We start from the raw sequence: 17113 nt of genomic DNA on the forward strand, positions 1-17113 counted from the left end.
CCTTCTTTTAAAAAATAATCTTTATTAACTGAGATTATAGAACATGTACACTACAGCTATTAGCCAGGGACAATGTACCTTCCTAATCTACAGGCTGATTGTCTAATTTAATTGTCTAATTTAATTGCTAAAATCTTAAACATTTTAGATCTAAAAATGAATTACTAAATAGTAATTTTTTTGTAAAAACACAGATGGTATTTTAATTCAATTTTCCAGAAAGGAAACTGTCTCCGTAGTGTTTTTACTTTGACTTTATAGAATTAAAGGTAAACGTTAAATACACAAAAAGGCATTTTATTTCCATTTAGACTACTACAGGATGTTCTGAAAGAAAGTAGTTCATTTTTGTAATTTAAGGTCCTTCTATGGAGAGCTCCATTAAAACAGACAGTTTTTTTTTATTTGCATTGTTTTCTATGCTGCTACCAATGAGCTTTTCCACATAATTTGTTTTCAAAAGCCTACTAACCACATTTCAAACCTACTTGTTTGTCTAAAAGAAATCCTCAAAAGTGATATTTATTTATTTTAAATCAGACAACATATTTAAACATTTAGTATCAATGCAGGAACCTACTATAACACAGAAATCATAAGCGTTTTAGAGGTGAAATCTTCCTCTCTCTGACGAGCTGGCAGGCTGCTGATGTTATCACTCCGGGGGAGAAGTGCTGTCTCTCTGCTCCTTCGGTAATGGTAAGCCAAGGATGTGACCTGTAAATGTCTCCACAGATATCTCATCTGGGATCAGACACGCCAGTGAATATTCCTCACCTGTGCAGACAAATGAAACCAGGATTAATGTTTTTCAGGATTTTGCCTTTTACAAGTTCTATTTCTGTGCGTTCTGATTTGCCGTGCTCACAGGGTGTCTCTTCCTCTTCCTCTTCCTCTACTTTTTCTTCATTGGCCCCCATCAGTGTGGCAAAACACTCTGCTACCTCTTCTTCTGTCATGCGTTCTCCTGTTGGTAATGGCAAAAGCGATGCACGTCACGGATCATGATACGTTTATATTGACATCAGACCAGAGGAAGCTTTGCTCTTTCTTGCAAACGTTACGCAGGTGAAAACAGACAGAAAGACGTGACGTGTCCTGCTGCGTACCTCGAGCCTGTAGAAGTCCTAGGACATTTTTCGGCAGAACAGGCTGCCCCGTACTGTCCTTTTCACCAAGGACATGAAAAGCTTGAACAAGCTCATCAATGGAGATCCCAAAGGCTGGCCGATGGTTGATATACAGCTTGATGAACTCCTCCAGGTCAATGTCAGTCACATATTTTCCAGTTTCAGCATATCTGCTGAATTTGACCTCATTGTGGATGTCTTCTATCTGGTTAAAAACGACACAACCAAACTGCAACAAATGTTGTTATGATTAAAACAGCTTTTTGCATTCTTCTTTGTACCTCTTGTTCTGTAGGAAAGTGGCCCAAAGCGCTCATTAAATAGGGAACTTCCGACAGGAGAATTTTGGTGGATATTTCTGGTGTCTTCATCACGTCAGCGCCTTGATGGCGGATTTGGCAGTAATAGAAAAAGTCCTCCATCTCCTGAAGATGCAAATGTTTCAAACATGGCCTCAGTTATACGCTTAAAAGTCGCAAAATAAACCTTACAAACATGCGTACATCTCGAGTCCAGAAAATTCAGCGTGGGAATGAGCGGTGGTCTTTAAAAGAAGACTCAATCGTAAATGTCTTCTCAAAGATGGCAAATTAACAAAACTGTCACACATATCAGGTAGCCATGCACAACTTCTACATTTCTGACAATGTATTTTTTTTTACGCTCACTTCATATGTGGTTAAAATACCAGGAGGTAAAAAAGTATTTGGACCCTTACCTTCCTAGAAGTGGCCTGCCTAATAAAGTTATTCGCAGAGCACATAAAAGACTCATTCATAAGATAAACAAGAACACAGAACAACATCTTAAGCACTGATGATCTCCCTGGTCTTGGTTAAAGTCACTGTTAGTTTTCAACAATAAGAAAGAGACAAGAAAAACACATGTTTACCCAACGGAGAGATAAAAAACACACATATACAAAAGTCCAATTCACATTTGGCAAAAAAAAAACAAACAAAACTAAAGGGGCCCTTATAGTCTGAATCAAACTTTTTCACAGCACTGACTTTATACTTTTGTCTAAAATAACACAAAATGGTAGAACGTCATAAACATTTATCATAAGTAATATGTTTGACAATGTTGTGCATTTGGGCCAAAATAATAAATAAAAAATATGTTAGGGGGGAAATGCGTTTTTACATGTAGAAAAACAACCGCAACACAATATTCTTTTGTTCGGATCAGAGTTATGTGAGTTTTTAAATCCCCATTGCCAGAGAAATAAATTGCTTGCATATTGTGCGTTTCTTGAACTGATGGAACAATATTTTCTTCCAAATGGCAAGAGATTTAACAGGGCAGGGAAAAAGGGGATCTGTCGCTAAACTGGGGGCATTCCTCTTGCATATCTCATGGAAAATGTTTCCCAATGAAGGAGTCACAAAAGTAGACTTGTAGTTACATATTTTATTTACCGAAATATTATACAGCTTTTCTTGTCTAGTCAGCACTAAAAATGCAAATTTTTATGCAAAGACTGCTTCTATCTTTTGTAGATGTGCTTCCACACATCAATGGACTCCTCAGGTGTAGTGTGAAGTTAAGTGGCAATGTGATATTCCTGCAGAGTGGATGTGATGCTGTACCAACTCCTTAACTTCCCAGGACAGATTTTAAACCCAATTAGTTACAGGGTAAAAACTTCCAATTCGTGGGAATATGACTCTTCTTCTAATAAGATAATGAAAGAATCAGTGTTTCTTTAACCTTGAACTCACCCTGTAAAACCTGCCATCTCTTCCACCTTCGAGGAGTGAATAAAATGGCACCATGTCCTTTCCACCCATGGCGGCCATTGCGTCCAGTACGCTGTGACAACAGGACGGAGAATCAGGCTCAGGACAAATCATCGAACTGTTTATTGTTCCCTGGTCGCCAACCCGGTACAAGCAAACCTTACTCTAAGTTCACTTTCCATGACAGGGCACAACACTCCGATCCTCCAGTGGTAAAGACAAACTTGCCATCGCAGGAGCACACAAGGGCAGAGACGCCTGTCGGATGACAGATCAAAGCGTTGGACTTGTAGGGGTTGCCGTCCAACGGCAACATCTGGAGACCCAACTGCAGGACGCATCAAACCGTTGTTTAAATTTTTCAATATCCCACAATTAAACAGGAGCAGCAATAAAATACTGTTCCAGCACTGACCTTATCCTCAGTGATGAATGCCAGGTCATATGAGTTTCTCTCAGGTTCTTTTGACTTGGGAAGGACCACCATTTGCTTAATTGGAGAACCATACGTTGGCCCTAGGAGCGTCTTCCTGTGTTTTGTTTTTTTTGTAGAAGATGTATTACGTACGCTGTAATTTGAAGTGACAAATTAGACTTTGTTCCATAGTTTTGCATACCTGCACATGTTGGTTGTGCTGTTGAATAGCTTCATCTTGTACTGGTCTGAGGCAACGAGCAGGAACTGCTCTGTGCTGCAAGGAGGATACCAAACCATGCAGCCCGGCACAGCGCTCTGCTCAATGCGCTCGGAGCTGAGGATGAGGAGCTTGTTCCCGTCGCTGTTTTCCAGGTCGTACTCCACCTATTACTCCCAACAGAACATAAACAGTTACGCAGTTGTACGGATGATTGTACTGTCATTAAATTAGAATATAATCAAAAGGGTAATTACTTTCAGTAACTCAATTCAAAAAGTGAAACTTGTGAGTTAAATTGATTATTTACCTACAACAAACAAGCTTTTATTTTTGTTCAGTTTTGATGATTAGGGCTGAAAGCCGATGAAAACCAAAAGTTCAGTTTCTCATAACATTTAAATTTTTACATAAGACAGATAAAAAGGATTTTTTTTTTACAATAATATTATGATGAATACAATAGAACTATCCTTTGTTGTCCCTCAGAGGGGAAGTTCAGGTATACCAGCAGCAAAGTGTAAACCAAATGGAGCATGTAGATACGCCATGAGGTAAATAAGAGACTGTATAATAAGGGCAAATCTACAAAGTAAGAAAAAATATTATACGGTTATTAAAAATAGGATACTCAGATTAAAGAAATACACAACAAAGTAGGGTGTTGTAAAAAAAAAATGTACAAAAAATATTTGCATGTGTTATGCATATAAAACAATAACAGGCAATTAACGAAAATGAAAAACGACAAAAACAACCGGGATGCAAACAACTTATTGAGTTTGTTGGGAGCAGTGCTGGTTATGAAGTCTAATAGCTGCTGGATGGAAAGCTCTGCAATAATGCTCCGTGGTCCATTTAGGATGCAGCTCCCTATTCAGCTCTGCAACAGCTTCATTCTTGCATTGGAGGGCTGAGTTTTATCAAGATGCTTATTTCATTTCCCAGCAGGACTTGGTACTCATCCACAGTGCCAAAAGTACCAACTTATGCTTTAATCACCATGGTACAACTGTGCTGGGCTGGTTTACGCCAGGCCAGTTTGCTGACCTGAACCCCGTAGAGTATCTATGGAGGATTGTTAAGAGCAAGAAAAGAGACACTAGACCCAACAATACAGATGACCCGAAGGCCGGTATAAAGCAACCTGGACTTCCATTACACCTCTGCAGAACTTACTAGATGGACATACTTTTCTACATAATAGTATTTTACTGGTGTAATATTTAAATTTTATGTTAAATGACATTTACGGATTTCATTAGCTGTAAGCCATAATCCTCAAAATTCACATAAATCCTTAAAATGTACACTGCCAAATGTTTGGACTCGCCTTTATCATTCAACGACTTTTCCTTATTTTCATGACTTTCTACATTGCAGATACATAGTGAAGACAAACTATGACTCAAAAGTATATAGAACTTTGTATCAAACACAAAATTACGAAATAACTAAAAATATCTTGTTTATTTTAGCTTTTAAACATTTCAGGAGACCTCCCCCCTGTTGGTCTCCTGAAATGTTTTTTTTTCAGCTGTCTTGAGGGAGTTCCCAAAGGTGGTAATAAAAATAAAGACAAACCACTGAATGAGAAGGTAAGTCCAAACCTTTGACTGGCAGTGTATCTCTGTGTATAATGAATGAATTATATAAAATATGACCTACAATGAAGCTGAATCTACAGTGAAGTTGAAAATAGAGCTTTTGAATTGAATTACTAAAATACATCACTTTTCAGTAATATTAAAATTTTTTGACACCTGTAAGGCCAACAAAAAGGAAACAGAAACTGGATCAGAAAATGTTAAGATAAACTGTGTCAGCTGACTAGTAGGCGGTCCGATCCCAGGGAGAGTAGTCTTGGTAGGTTGCTGTCCAGATGAAGCCCAAAAAGAAGGTCTTTGATGGGCTTGTAGTGAGAGCAGTACCTGCCCAGGTACGTCCACCGAGGCGATGAGCCCTTGTCCCTCTGAGAGCGGAAAACTGTCACAGCTTTACCAGCATCCTAGTGGTGAAGAGAAACGAGAAAGATCAAGTCCAAATATTTTCACAGTTCAGGAAGTAAATTAATGATCAACACTGGATGCTTTTTTTTTTTTTTTCAACTGCAACTTTAATATTGTAGTTGATCGATGGGTTCAGTGAATAAAGGGATGTTGAGAGAACATTTAAAGATTTGCTCACTGCAGTGGCAAGATACTGCGAATCTGGGGAGAAGGAGATCAGATGGATGCTGTCTGTGGTGCAGTGGAAGCCGTCCTTAGGGTTAGTTTGCAAAGTGCAGGCATCCAGTATGTAAACGGCTCCAGTCTTAAAGCCCACTGCCAAGTATAATCCTGTTCAGAGACCAAACAACAACTAATGGAGTTCACAGTTGAAACATGATACAAACAGCAGAGAAAACTGGGCACGGGAAGCTTTTTTTTTTAACACGACTCTTTCAGAAAGCAGCCTTGCTCACCTTTTGGATCAAAAGTAACACACTGGATAAGCTTTTCCTTCTCGAAGACCTTGTTGCCAATGATTACTTTGCTGTTATAATCCCATAATTTTAAAACGCCACGTTGGTTGCCCAGGGCCACAGCTGTGTTATAGGGATGGCATGCCACTGCGTGGAGAGGCTCATAATCATCCTGCAGAAGAGTCTGAGCGACGCCGCTCTGTGCGTTCACGTGTACGACTTTGGAGTTGATGGTGGAGATGATAAAATTCCTGCAAAGGGTAGAGACCAAGGTGAAAAACAGTGCTTTGCAAAATGCCTTTGAACTTTTTCATGTTGGGTAACATTACAAGTACAAATTTCAATGTATTCGGTTGAGATTTTAGGTGATTGACCGACACAAAGTAGTCCATAATTGTGCCTTAGAACTTTGCAAAGTATGTCCATTCAAGCCCTTTAACTCCTTTGCTCCCAAAAAAATATCAGTAAAACCAGTTAGAAATAAAAATAGAAAAGACCTTTACTGTCCATCAGTTGGGAAAATTACGGCTCGCAGCAGCAAAGTTAAATGTAAATGGAAGCATGTAGATACGCACAAGAATGTAAAAATATAAAACAAAAAATAAGAATAGGATAGTGTGCAGTGCCTTCAGAAGTCACCTGTATTTAAAACAATTTCAGCATAAATCCAGCTGCCCACAAGCCTCGGAGGATTATCAAAGAACATGATGGACAAACAGTATCACAGAGACCTGGCAACTTAGCAGACACGTCAGGGAAGAACATGTTTAAAGCAGGATTGTTTTTAGAAAACAATATCGAAAGTTTTGGACAGAGCACAGTTTAATCCATTATCCAACAGTGAAAAGACCCTGGCAAAACTGACAACCTATCAAGACATTGGTGTCCACCTAAACTGGCAGCATGGAGAATGGAGAGGGTCAATCAGAGAAGCAACTACAAGGCCCAAAAGTAACTCTGGAGGAGCTGCAGAGATCCACAGCTTAGGTTAGAAAATCTGCTGATGTCATTCACTGATAAGAACCTGATAGTGAAGCCAAACACGGTGTTGCAATTAAAACATTTTTTTTATAATATAACCTGCAAAAGCGAGCATGAGCCTGGCGAAGCTGGGAGCAGGCGGCTCACAGCTGGCGGTGAAAAGGCAGGTTGGCCTAAAAGTACCGTCAGAGCTGCAATGGAATAGTTTACAAAAAAATCATAAGCATGTGGTAGAGAAGCTTAGACCTAAATCCAAATAAGAGTCCATGGACTCCTTTGAAAATAAAGGCTCAAATATTCTCTCCGTCCTGTCTGAGCTATTTTGAATGGGAAAAAGTTTCAACCTCTAAACATTCACAGCTGGTGAAGAAATAATAATAATAATAATAATAATAATAATAATAATAATAATAATAATAATAATAATAATAATAATAATAATAATTAATAATACATTTTATTTATAATGCACTTTACATTTCAAATAAAAAAGTGCTACTTTGTCTAGTCACCTGTAATAAAAACAAAAACACAATAAAACACCATAAAAGCAAAATTAAAACCATAAGTATTAAAAGGCCGTTTGAAATAAGAATGCCCTGTGATGGATGGGAGACCTGTCCAGGGCATACCCCGCCTCTCTCCCAGTGAGGATAGGCACCAACTCCCTCAGTATGACTACTTGTGCAAGGCTCTGTAATCTGTTTTTTTTTTCCTGTGTCAGACAAAACAATTTATCTTGTACCTGATTACCAATGGGTTTGCCTCCAGAGTGCAGTCCTCCTGATTGCCTTCTATAGGTGCATCTTTGGAAAATGAGATGGAAACTACAGGATCCATGTTGAAATTGTTGTACCAGCTGACAATCTGGAAGTGATCGTCATAAAACTTGACATGGCCTTGGATGTCACCGGTAACGACGTAGCTGTAAGATGAAACGATATCAACAAAGTCAAAAGGTCAATCAAAGGCAGGCTACATGTAAACGCCAAGCAGAGTGAACATTAAAGACTTTGGATACCAATCAGTTGTGGCGAGAACAGTGATGGGTTCTTGTTGGACACGGACTGTCTTTACTTTATCAATGGACAGGTGCTGTTTTTCAATCAAGTCTTCACCAATGTCGCACATCACGACGCAGTCGCCTATGGCTTTCAGGACCTGAGGCTTTTTCCAGTGAAACACGGAACGACTCAGAGGCATGTCTGCCAGGCCAACGCTTTCACCGTATTCTGGGGAAGGCTGTGTAAATACACTGGGATCGGCTGCGGTGGTGAACTGAAACGGATAAACAACACTCAGACAAAAAAAGGCAGACGATATTTTGCTTGCCAAACCTAAAACGTATATATTTACCTTCCTGAGCTTCAGTGCGAAGTATTGCAAGCTTCCGTCGGCCTAAAAAGAAACAAAATAACTGACTCACACTGAATCTTTATTTCAGAGCTGTGTTTTTAGTCTACGCATGACATGATCGTCTGAAGTTACCCAGCTGTAGATTAACAGGTGACTTTTGCTGCCGCTGAGAAGCTGAGTGCTATCGTTTGGGTTGAAAAGGATGTATTCCTGCAAAGCAAACCAACATTTTAATCCAGCGCCTGCTTGGTACAAGATATTCAAATGAGGAAAAAGGAGAGCTCGCTTACTTGAAAACCGTGTTTGGGACTAAGTTCGGAACAGCAGAGGGGCTTTTGTGCATCACTGGTCCAATCCCAAATACACAAGCTCTGGTAAAATCATTATAAAAGGAGAAGCAGCTGTACATTGTGCTGTCAGATCCAGAGTTAAAAACTTGCCATTAATGTTACTATGTAAACTGATTTAATATCAAATGGACTTCTTTGAGTGCTCATTTTTCTATCTACATCATTTGATTGAATGATCTACCTTTAAAATGCTCAAATATGGTATTTGTAAACAAACCTGTCTATACTGCTCTACCTTTCACACTCACCTGAGATCCTGGTTTCCCCAGAGTTGCCAGGTATTTCGTGTCGCTGGAAAACACCACAGCAGCGACGCCGCTGGCAAGGTGGCAATCAAACAGTGTGTTCACAGGAATGCTGGAAGATTTATCCCAAACAAGATCCGCCTCATGAGTAACAGTCAGGACAGGACGCAAGCAATGCCTTGATCCACGTAAAAATGAAGCGTCACCGAGAGTAGGAGTCCCATATGATCACCGTGCTCCTTGACCCGCTGTCTCCTGTGGCGATCCAGCGTCTGTTCTCACTCGCGCACATGCATGAGATGGGAGAGGAGTGACCCTGAAGACAATGAACATTTTCACCAAGCAGATTTTTTTCAATGCTATACCAATGAGATGCAAACCTGACTATAGAGATATTGTATCTATAGTCAAATCTTTATATAAACAGTTTGTCTTTGTTTGAATGAGTGAATCTCAGAGCACTTGATTTGTTTGCACAGATCTTGCGAGTCAACAGCGCTGAGCGAGACTCAAACGGCTCTCACAAAACCAGATAATACCTGATGATGCTGCAACAACTCGCATCATACTCAGGAGCTTCCGGTTTCCTGCCTGTTGGACTGTCACACAGACCGGGAGTGAAATAGCACGGTCCGCCCTCTTTGAAGCATCAGGCTATTTAAGGTCTGTTTTGGACAATAAAGCTTCCTGTCACAGACCGGAACATTCACGGCACAGGACGTTTCACACGCTTGTGGCGCATTACTGGATTAATCTCTTTGAGGTTTTCACATTTTGGAGTGTTGCAACCAAAAACCTTAATATATGTCATCTCTGTTTTATGGTGTCTCATAGACATCGGTGTCTCGTCTCACGATGTTGCAGATTGTTTATCTCCTTTTAACTGGTACACAAAAGAGACTGCACTGTTGTCTGTTCAGTTTAGGGTTCGTTTTAAGATTCTTTGATTTGTTTTTTCAAATCTTTAAATGGTCTATCTCTGCCCTGCCTCCCTGTACTTTTGTAATTACATTACTCTTCCTTCCCACTCACTCGCTCAGCGGAGGAGCTTCTCCTGGATGTGCAGAGGACGTGGCAGAAGCTCAGAGGGGACAAAGCCTTCTCTGTAGCAGCTCCAAGGCTTGGGAACTTATTGCCATACCACGCCGGACGGGCCTCTTCACCGTCTATTTTTAAATCTGCTCTGAAAACCCACCTTTTTTCATAAGCTTTTGGTGCAGCATGACTGAGTTCACTTTATCCGTGTTATTCGTTTTATTCAAGTTACCTATGACAACTTTTGTGTGTTTGACATTGTGTTTTATTCAAGCTGCTTATAATTATCTTTTATGTGTTTTCTGTATGCATGTTTTTTTACGCTGTAAATATCTGTTCAGCACTTTGGTCAGATGTGCTGTTTTTAAAGTGCTTATAAATAAAGTTGGCTTAGCTCGGAAATTAATCTGTGTTCAATATCTTTTTTATTGTATGGCATTAACATAGATGACAAAGATCAACACGTATAGCTATTGGGAATTTATCTGATAGACCAACTTGGCTTGCCAATTTCTTGGAAAATAAATAAGGGACACTTGTTGGCTAGCCATTGTCTTCCACTTTTTTTGTTTGAAATGATTTTGTTAACATTTGATTCAAACCTTAATTTAATCAGACACATATTTTTGTTTCTAAATATGGGTCAGCTGCTTTTTTTCTAGAGACAGTTGGCGACCCTGAGACCAAAGCAAGCATTCTATAGGTGTAAAGTGGAAAGAAAATAATACATTATTCTAAAGTTGTTGTTTTTTCAAATTAAAATGTTAAAGGGACAGCATTTGCATTAAGCCTATTTTACTGGTCAGGTGCAAACAACCGCCTTCAAAGGTCACACTACGAGTTATCTCTGTGTAAATCTAGCTTTCCTATGAAGGTTTGTTAGAGAACATTACAGGACAAACAGCATCATGAAGACCAGGGACACAGCAGGCAGGTCAGGGCAAAAGTTCTGGAGAAGTTTAAAGCAGGGTCAGGTTATCAAACAATATATCAAGCTTTGCACATTTTAGGATCAGAACAACATGAACTTTCCAAGTCTGGGCTTCATGGAAGTGTGACAAATGATATGAACCTGAAATTGAACTTTTCTGCCAATTTGCGACTGGACATTGCAAACTGGACATTGCAAAATATGGCAGACAGTGAGCACCCTGAACACACTATGCCATTATAGTGCACGGTGATGGCAGCGTGATGCTCTGGGGATATTTTTCTTCAGCAGGGAGAGGAAAGATGCTCATAGATGATGAGAAAATGGATGGAGAAACAAAAAAACTCAGTTTGAAGTTGCAAAGAAATGTGAGGAAGTTCTCCTTCTGGCGTAAAAACGACCATAAACATTCAACTGTAATGTTTCCCATCAAAACATGAGGAGAACCTGCTTCAGGCTGAAAAAGACTTGATACTGGGGGGAGACGGTCACCTTGCAGCAGGTCAATGACCCTAAAGTTACAGCCAGATCTACAACTGGATAATCTTGCAGACTCATGTTAGAAAGACCCAGATCAAATTTAATCCAGTTTTAATTGAATGTATGGCAGTACTTGATGCTTACAGACGCTCCTTGATTAATCGGACTGAGCCTTGAGCTATTTGAAAAGATGTCAGTCTCTAGATGTGCAAAGCTAGTAGAGACACACCCCCAAAAGACTTTCAGCCTGACTTGCAGTGATAGGTGGTTCTACCTATCGTGTGGCTGAATTTATATGCAAGCCACACTTTTAAGATTACCTATACATTACTTATACGCTCGTCAGCAACAGCGCATGCTGATGATGATGTTAGCTGTTCAGTTAAAAGCTCACTGCCCGCTGTTGAGCCTTGCTGTTTACTCTTTTCCTTTCCGTGTCAGTCCTTGCTGTCCCATGCAATGAACGCAACCCAGAAACGTACATCGTAGAATCGGGTTCTTTTGTGAGCTTTTGTGTTTTTACCTGAAGAATGTGCTGGGAATTGGAGGTTTGACTGAATATGATCCCAACATGAGCTGCAGCGTACAGGAAAACCAGCTGACTGTGGTCTTGCAGACTGAAGACAGGCAGGGCAGGATTCATCCCGAAGACCCTCTCCAGTGACTGAACGAGAGCAGGTAGACCACCGGTCAAAGTTTAAATGACGTTTTAAATATAAGAAGTGTAATATTGTTGTTGACAGGAATACATCATGGGCATTGTTTATATCTCTTCTGTGTTTTTATAAACCCGCGTGAAGAGGCATCTCAGGAATTGTTTATAAGATTTGAAAATTGGAATTAAAAGGGGAAATATGGATTCCTATACCAACACAGGGGCATATTACAAGGATTTTATATCTGTTGATTTGCATAGTTATTACCAATGAAAACCCAAAATGCTACTTTTCCCCCAAATTTCCCAAACGTTCTGCCAGGCTGCATCTGTATCCCTGCTGTTTGTGCACCTTGCACCCTTTTTCCTTCCACTTAACTTTCCATTAAAGCTACAGTGAATCTCTGCTTCTTTCACCAAAACCTTACGGCTGTCATGTAACATTTACATTTGCTCAGAAAGTATATTGTGGGGTTTAATGAGCTTGTCGGGCATAACCATTTATATTAACAGCAACAAATGTGTCAAAGTTCGTTTCAGTCTGAACTTCACGGTTGTTGTCATTGAGATACATCTGTACATTGAACAACGCATACTTACCAATGCATGCATTGCAGGGTGAGTTGTCTCCTTTGAGAAAAGAGTGTCTTTGATTGCTGTGTAGACTTGAGACTGTCCATGCAGCTTGCTTTGGTCAGGCGGTGGTGGGACATTTCCAACCCCATTACAGCTGCCTATAGACTGCCCCTCTTCCTCCTCACCCGCAGCCTCGCTGCTCTGCTCTTCTGTTAGTTGCGTTTCGGGCATGCAGCTTGTGGAGGAGTCCTTATTCTTTCCTTCGGCGTCTGACATCACGTCTGAGGACAAACCAATTTTATATTTTCTCTCTTTTTTTTTTTCTCGACTAACAACTTTGAAGAGATTTTTCCTGATTATTTCAACCTGAAAAGTTGAACACCGAGCTTAAATTTAACCAATTATTTATTTGCTTTGCTGGAAAAACAAAAAACAAACAAAACGGTTGGAAAGGATTTTGTCCTAGAAACGTTCCGTTGCCTAGTAACGATCTAAGAAACGGCACGGTGTGTGTTCCGGTCAAGCTTTTCAAATTAAAAGCATATTTAACCATGAAACCGCTTCATTTTACTTGAGTACTTTGATTTACAAGTACTTCTCGGCATATTGAAATATAATTGAAATGTCATAGGTTAATTTCAAAGTGTTAAACTATTAATAAGATTGATTGCGCACACAACATTCCAAGCGTTTATTTCTGCTAGTTTAGCTTACAAATTACAGGAATACCAAATTTTAATCCCTCTTAAATTTAAGATTTCTTCATATATTGATAAGAAAAGAATTTTAAAAGATAAATGTTATGTTATTCCAATGTTATGGTGTGCGGTACACAATCATGGTAAAGACTTCTAACTTGACAGTTGTCCAGCAAAGAGTCAGTGACGCTCTTTTATGTTGTCATCACAGGTGGCCATTTGTAGTTTCTAACCATGTGTAACATTAACGCCACATCTCCCCTCTCTAGAATCAATGGGTGGACTACCATTGATTCAACAGACCTTAGAGGATTATTCTGCCTCTATAGCTGGAAGGTCTGTTTCTACCTAGAGCTAGGAAAACAATATAAACAGAAATACATATTTAATCATTCTTGAACTTTTAGCATAATATTCACAGCAATTATTTTACTTCCTTTAGCTACAAGTTCAGTCTATCTGGTTTCACAACCCGTCTCCCAAACCTGGTTCTAGGAGTAGGTGAAAGTTCAGGAATGCTCTGCTGTAGAGGTTCTTCAGAACTCGGTTGAACTTGTTCTGCAGCAACATCACCTTCCGGTACATCTGGCTCTGTCGAAGGCTCCATGGCAACCAAATGACGACGATTTCGCCTAATCGATCCATGGGGTCCTTCCACAATGTATGAGCGTGGAGTAGAATGGCTGGTAATCACTGCTCCACTTGTCCCTTGGTCTTTAATCCACACACTTCGTCCTGGAGTAAGTTTGCTAAGAACTCTTGCTCTGTGGCGTGAATCATATCTCTCTGCATCTTTTATCCTTCTCTCCTTTTCTTTTTGAGCAACGATCTTACTGTTTGGAAGAACTGGCCTCAACAAAGATGGAAGTGTTGGCACCGTTGTGCGAAGTCTTCTTCCCATAAGGAGCTCTGCTGGACTGTACCCACTCCAAAGTGGTGTTGCTCTGTAGGCGAGTAAGGCGAGATATGGATCAGCTCCCTTCTTCAACAACTTCTTTATTGTTTTAACAGCACGTTCAGCTTCCCCGTTACTTTGTGGATATCTTGGGCTACTTGTAATATGGTGAAATCCATATAACTTTGCAGTCTGAGTGCGGGTTCACTGTTAAAGTGTGTAGGCCATTCTTCCTCACACAGCTGTACACGGGCACATATGCTTTCCCTTTTCAGCCCCTCTCTCAGCTCTTCAAGGTAGCCAATACTTGCAGGCAAGTTTTGTATTACACTATCCACATAAATATTTGAGTCTTCAGCCAACTTCGTTTCAGTTTTTGTCAAGTTTACGTGACAGTGTGTCAGCTGTCCACAGATGTTTTCCTGGCACATATGAGATGGAATAGGACTATCTCATGAGATGCATTCTAAAGCGCTGAATACGTGGTGGAAGAGCATCTAACATCTTGGAACTCAACAGACTCAGAAGTGGCTTATGATCAGTCTCCATGTGGAAATGTTTGCCAATGAGATAATTACTGAACCTTTCACAAGCCCAGGTCAGACTCAAAGCTTCTTTTTCCACTTGTGAGTATCTCTGCTCACTCTGTGTTAGAGATCGTGACACATATGCAACAGGTCTCCATTCCTGACCCCATTTATGAAGCAGCACACTCCCCAGACCATAAGTTGACGCATCTGCTGAAACTTTACATTCCCGGTTAGTATCATACATGGCTAACGCTGGCAAGGATGAAAGCATCTCTTTCAGTTCTTCAAATGCTCTGGCCTGATCAACTCCCCATATACAACAATTTTTCTTTGACAAGAGATTCCTTAAAGGCTTGTCTCGCTCTGCTAACTGTGGAATAAACTTACCCAGCTGGTTAACAATTCCAAGGAAACTTCTTAGTTCACTAACATTTCTTGGTTCCTTCATCAGCTTCTGTTTTATTTGGATCTGGACCAACTCCATTGATGGAGATAATGTGGCCCAAAAAATGTTACACTCTGCTTTGAAAGATCACATTTATCAATGTTCAGTGTAATACCGGCTTCTTGAATCTTTCCAAGAACGGCATGCAGACGAGCATCATGCTCCTCCTGTGTTCTCCCCCACACTAACACATCGTCCATGTGGCAAACTATATCATCTAGTCCCTCTGTAACCTCTGTTACCATTCTGTTCTGGAAATGCTCAGGGGCAGAAGCTATACCAAAAGGGTAGCCGTTTAAAATAATAACGACCAAAAGGTGTAATAAAAGTTGTATAGCAAAGGTGATGTATTCAAGGCCTGTAGCTATACCGTCTTCTATTTTAAACTGAGCTAGACAATTCCGTACTATTTTTATTGAGTTTGCAAATTTCTTGTTCTAACCAATTTATTTGGATTTGTGGGCTGAAGTTGTTATCATGGACAATAACCATGACTAGGACTGCATGGCTTCGCTGGAAGCTAATGCTATTAGCAACGAGGAAGAGGATTTTGAGATGGCGGCTCAGTACTCTAAGGAAGGAAAATTTTCAAAAGTCAATAAACTGCATGGTGGACACACACGTGGATGAGAAGAGAGATATAGCAATCCTCCAAGCAGTGCAGACCCTCTTTGGTGACAAAGATGAACAGACCAAACTTTTGAAAAGCTTCGATAAAAAATTTGAAGCAAACTCTGTGGAAATAAAAGGAAAACAAATGGATACTTTAAATCTATCCGTGAGAGACCTTATAACAGAACACAAGCTCCTTAAAGAAATATGTTCGGCGCATGCATGCTGCAAGTGGAGGTGAAACCTGAAACTGATCAGTCTCCCCTGGGAAATGGGTGAAAAACACCAGAGAAATAGTTTGTAGGAGTTCTTCCCAGAGTCATCCCAACACCCATTCAGTTCATAGATTGGGAAGGAAAGTGATGTGGCAATTTTCAACAAGTCACCAAGAGCAATTATCCCCCAGCTTTGCATGAGAACCATGTGAATGAACAACAATCCTGAACAAAATTCACTTTAGATTTATAAAATTAGAACTTTCTCCTACAGTCAAGGAAACTCAATTCAAAATCTTATACCAAATACATCCTGTTGCCTTTTTTTTAAAAAAAAGAAATGGTTCACATAGTAGATGCCTTTTAATTCAGTAAAACAACTGAGGAACCATTGATCAACTGTTTTTCTCGTGTCTATCTTAAAATTTCTGTTCTGATATACACGATTGGATATCACTTAAAATGGATAATATTCCATTCATATGTTCCTCTATGTTATGTAGTTATAAATTGTTTCTTGATACTGTTGAAATTGGTATTCTGTTTTTTAAAAGGAAAAAAAAATCAAACAGGTTCCCATCCTCTTGTGACTGTCAAGCAGTCTCAATGGTAAATAAAATTACTTTTTAAAATAAAAATCATTTATGGCTGAATATGAGCTAAGACAGACCCCAGTCTGGTAGGACACTGTATATAGCCATAAAGATGCATTATTTTCTATGGGAAAGGGAGTTGTGTTGTAATTTTGGTGGATAAAAAAGTGAACAAACAAAAAAAATACATGTCTCTGATCCTTGGACCATCAATGGACCCGCCACTCCGCCATCATTGAGTTCTTTCACACTCATCTGTCACAGTGTGGTTTTCTACAACCACAGCCAGGAACACGGCTGAACTGCAGTGGATTATCCACGACCCGGAAACGTGTAGCCAGGATTGCAACTGAACTGACCCCTCACCCTGGACACAGACTGTTTCAGTCCCTCCCCTCTGGCAAAAAACTGCTCCATCAGGACCAGGACCTCACGCCACCAGAATAGTTCCTTCCCTGCTGCAGTCAGTCTGCTGAACAGTGGCCAGACACCCCAGCTGATAACTTATTTATCCTTTTGTGTACATGTGTAAAACCATCTCTACA

General features: G+C 40.0%; 1 protein-coding gene across 1 annotated transcript; it reads right to left on the reverse strand.

Annotated features, from left to right (window-relative positions):
• Positions 1–493: 493 nt before the first annotated feature.
• cfap251 (cilia and flagella associated protein 251) lies at positions 494–13010 on the reverse strand. Its single transcript, XM_021311586.2, has 20 exons — positions 12605–13010; positions 11873–12013; positions 9110–9219; positions 8907–9015; positions 8599–8679; positions 8441–8518; positions 8309–8350; positions 7974–8230; positions 7698–7877; positions 5972–6222; positions 5695–5846; positions 5339–5515; positions 3490–3674; positions 3288–3402; positions 3037–3200; positions 2855–2945; positions 1412–1555; positions 1110–1335; positions 869–967; positions 494–777 (listed from the first exon to the last, which is right to left on the reverse strand). Exons 1-20 carry the CDS (start codon positions 12854–12856, stop codon positions 656–658), a joined length of 2976 nt encoding a protein of 991 aa, XP_021167261.2. The 5' UTR covers positions 12857–13010; the 3' UTR covers positions 494–655.
• Between the last annotated feature and the right edge of the window lie 4103 nt (positions 13011–17113).

The sequence above is a fragment of the Fundulus heteroclitus genome, chromosome 12 (genome assembly GCF_011125445.2).
Source record: "Fundulus heteroclitus isolate FHET01 chromosome 12, MU-UCD_Fhet_4.1, whole genome shotgun sequence".
NCBI lineage: Eukaryota > Metazoa > Chordata > Actinopteri > Cyprinodontiformes > Fundulidae > Fundulus > Fundulus heteroclitus.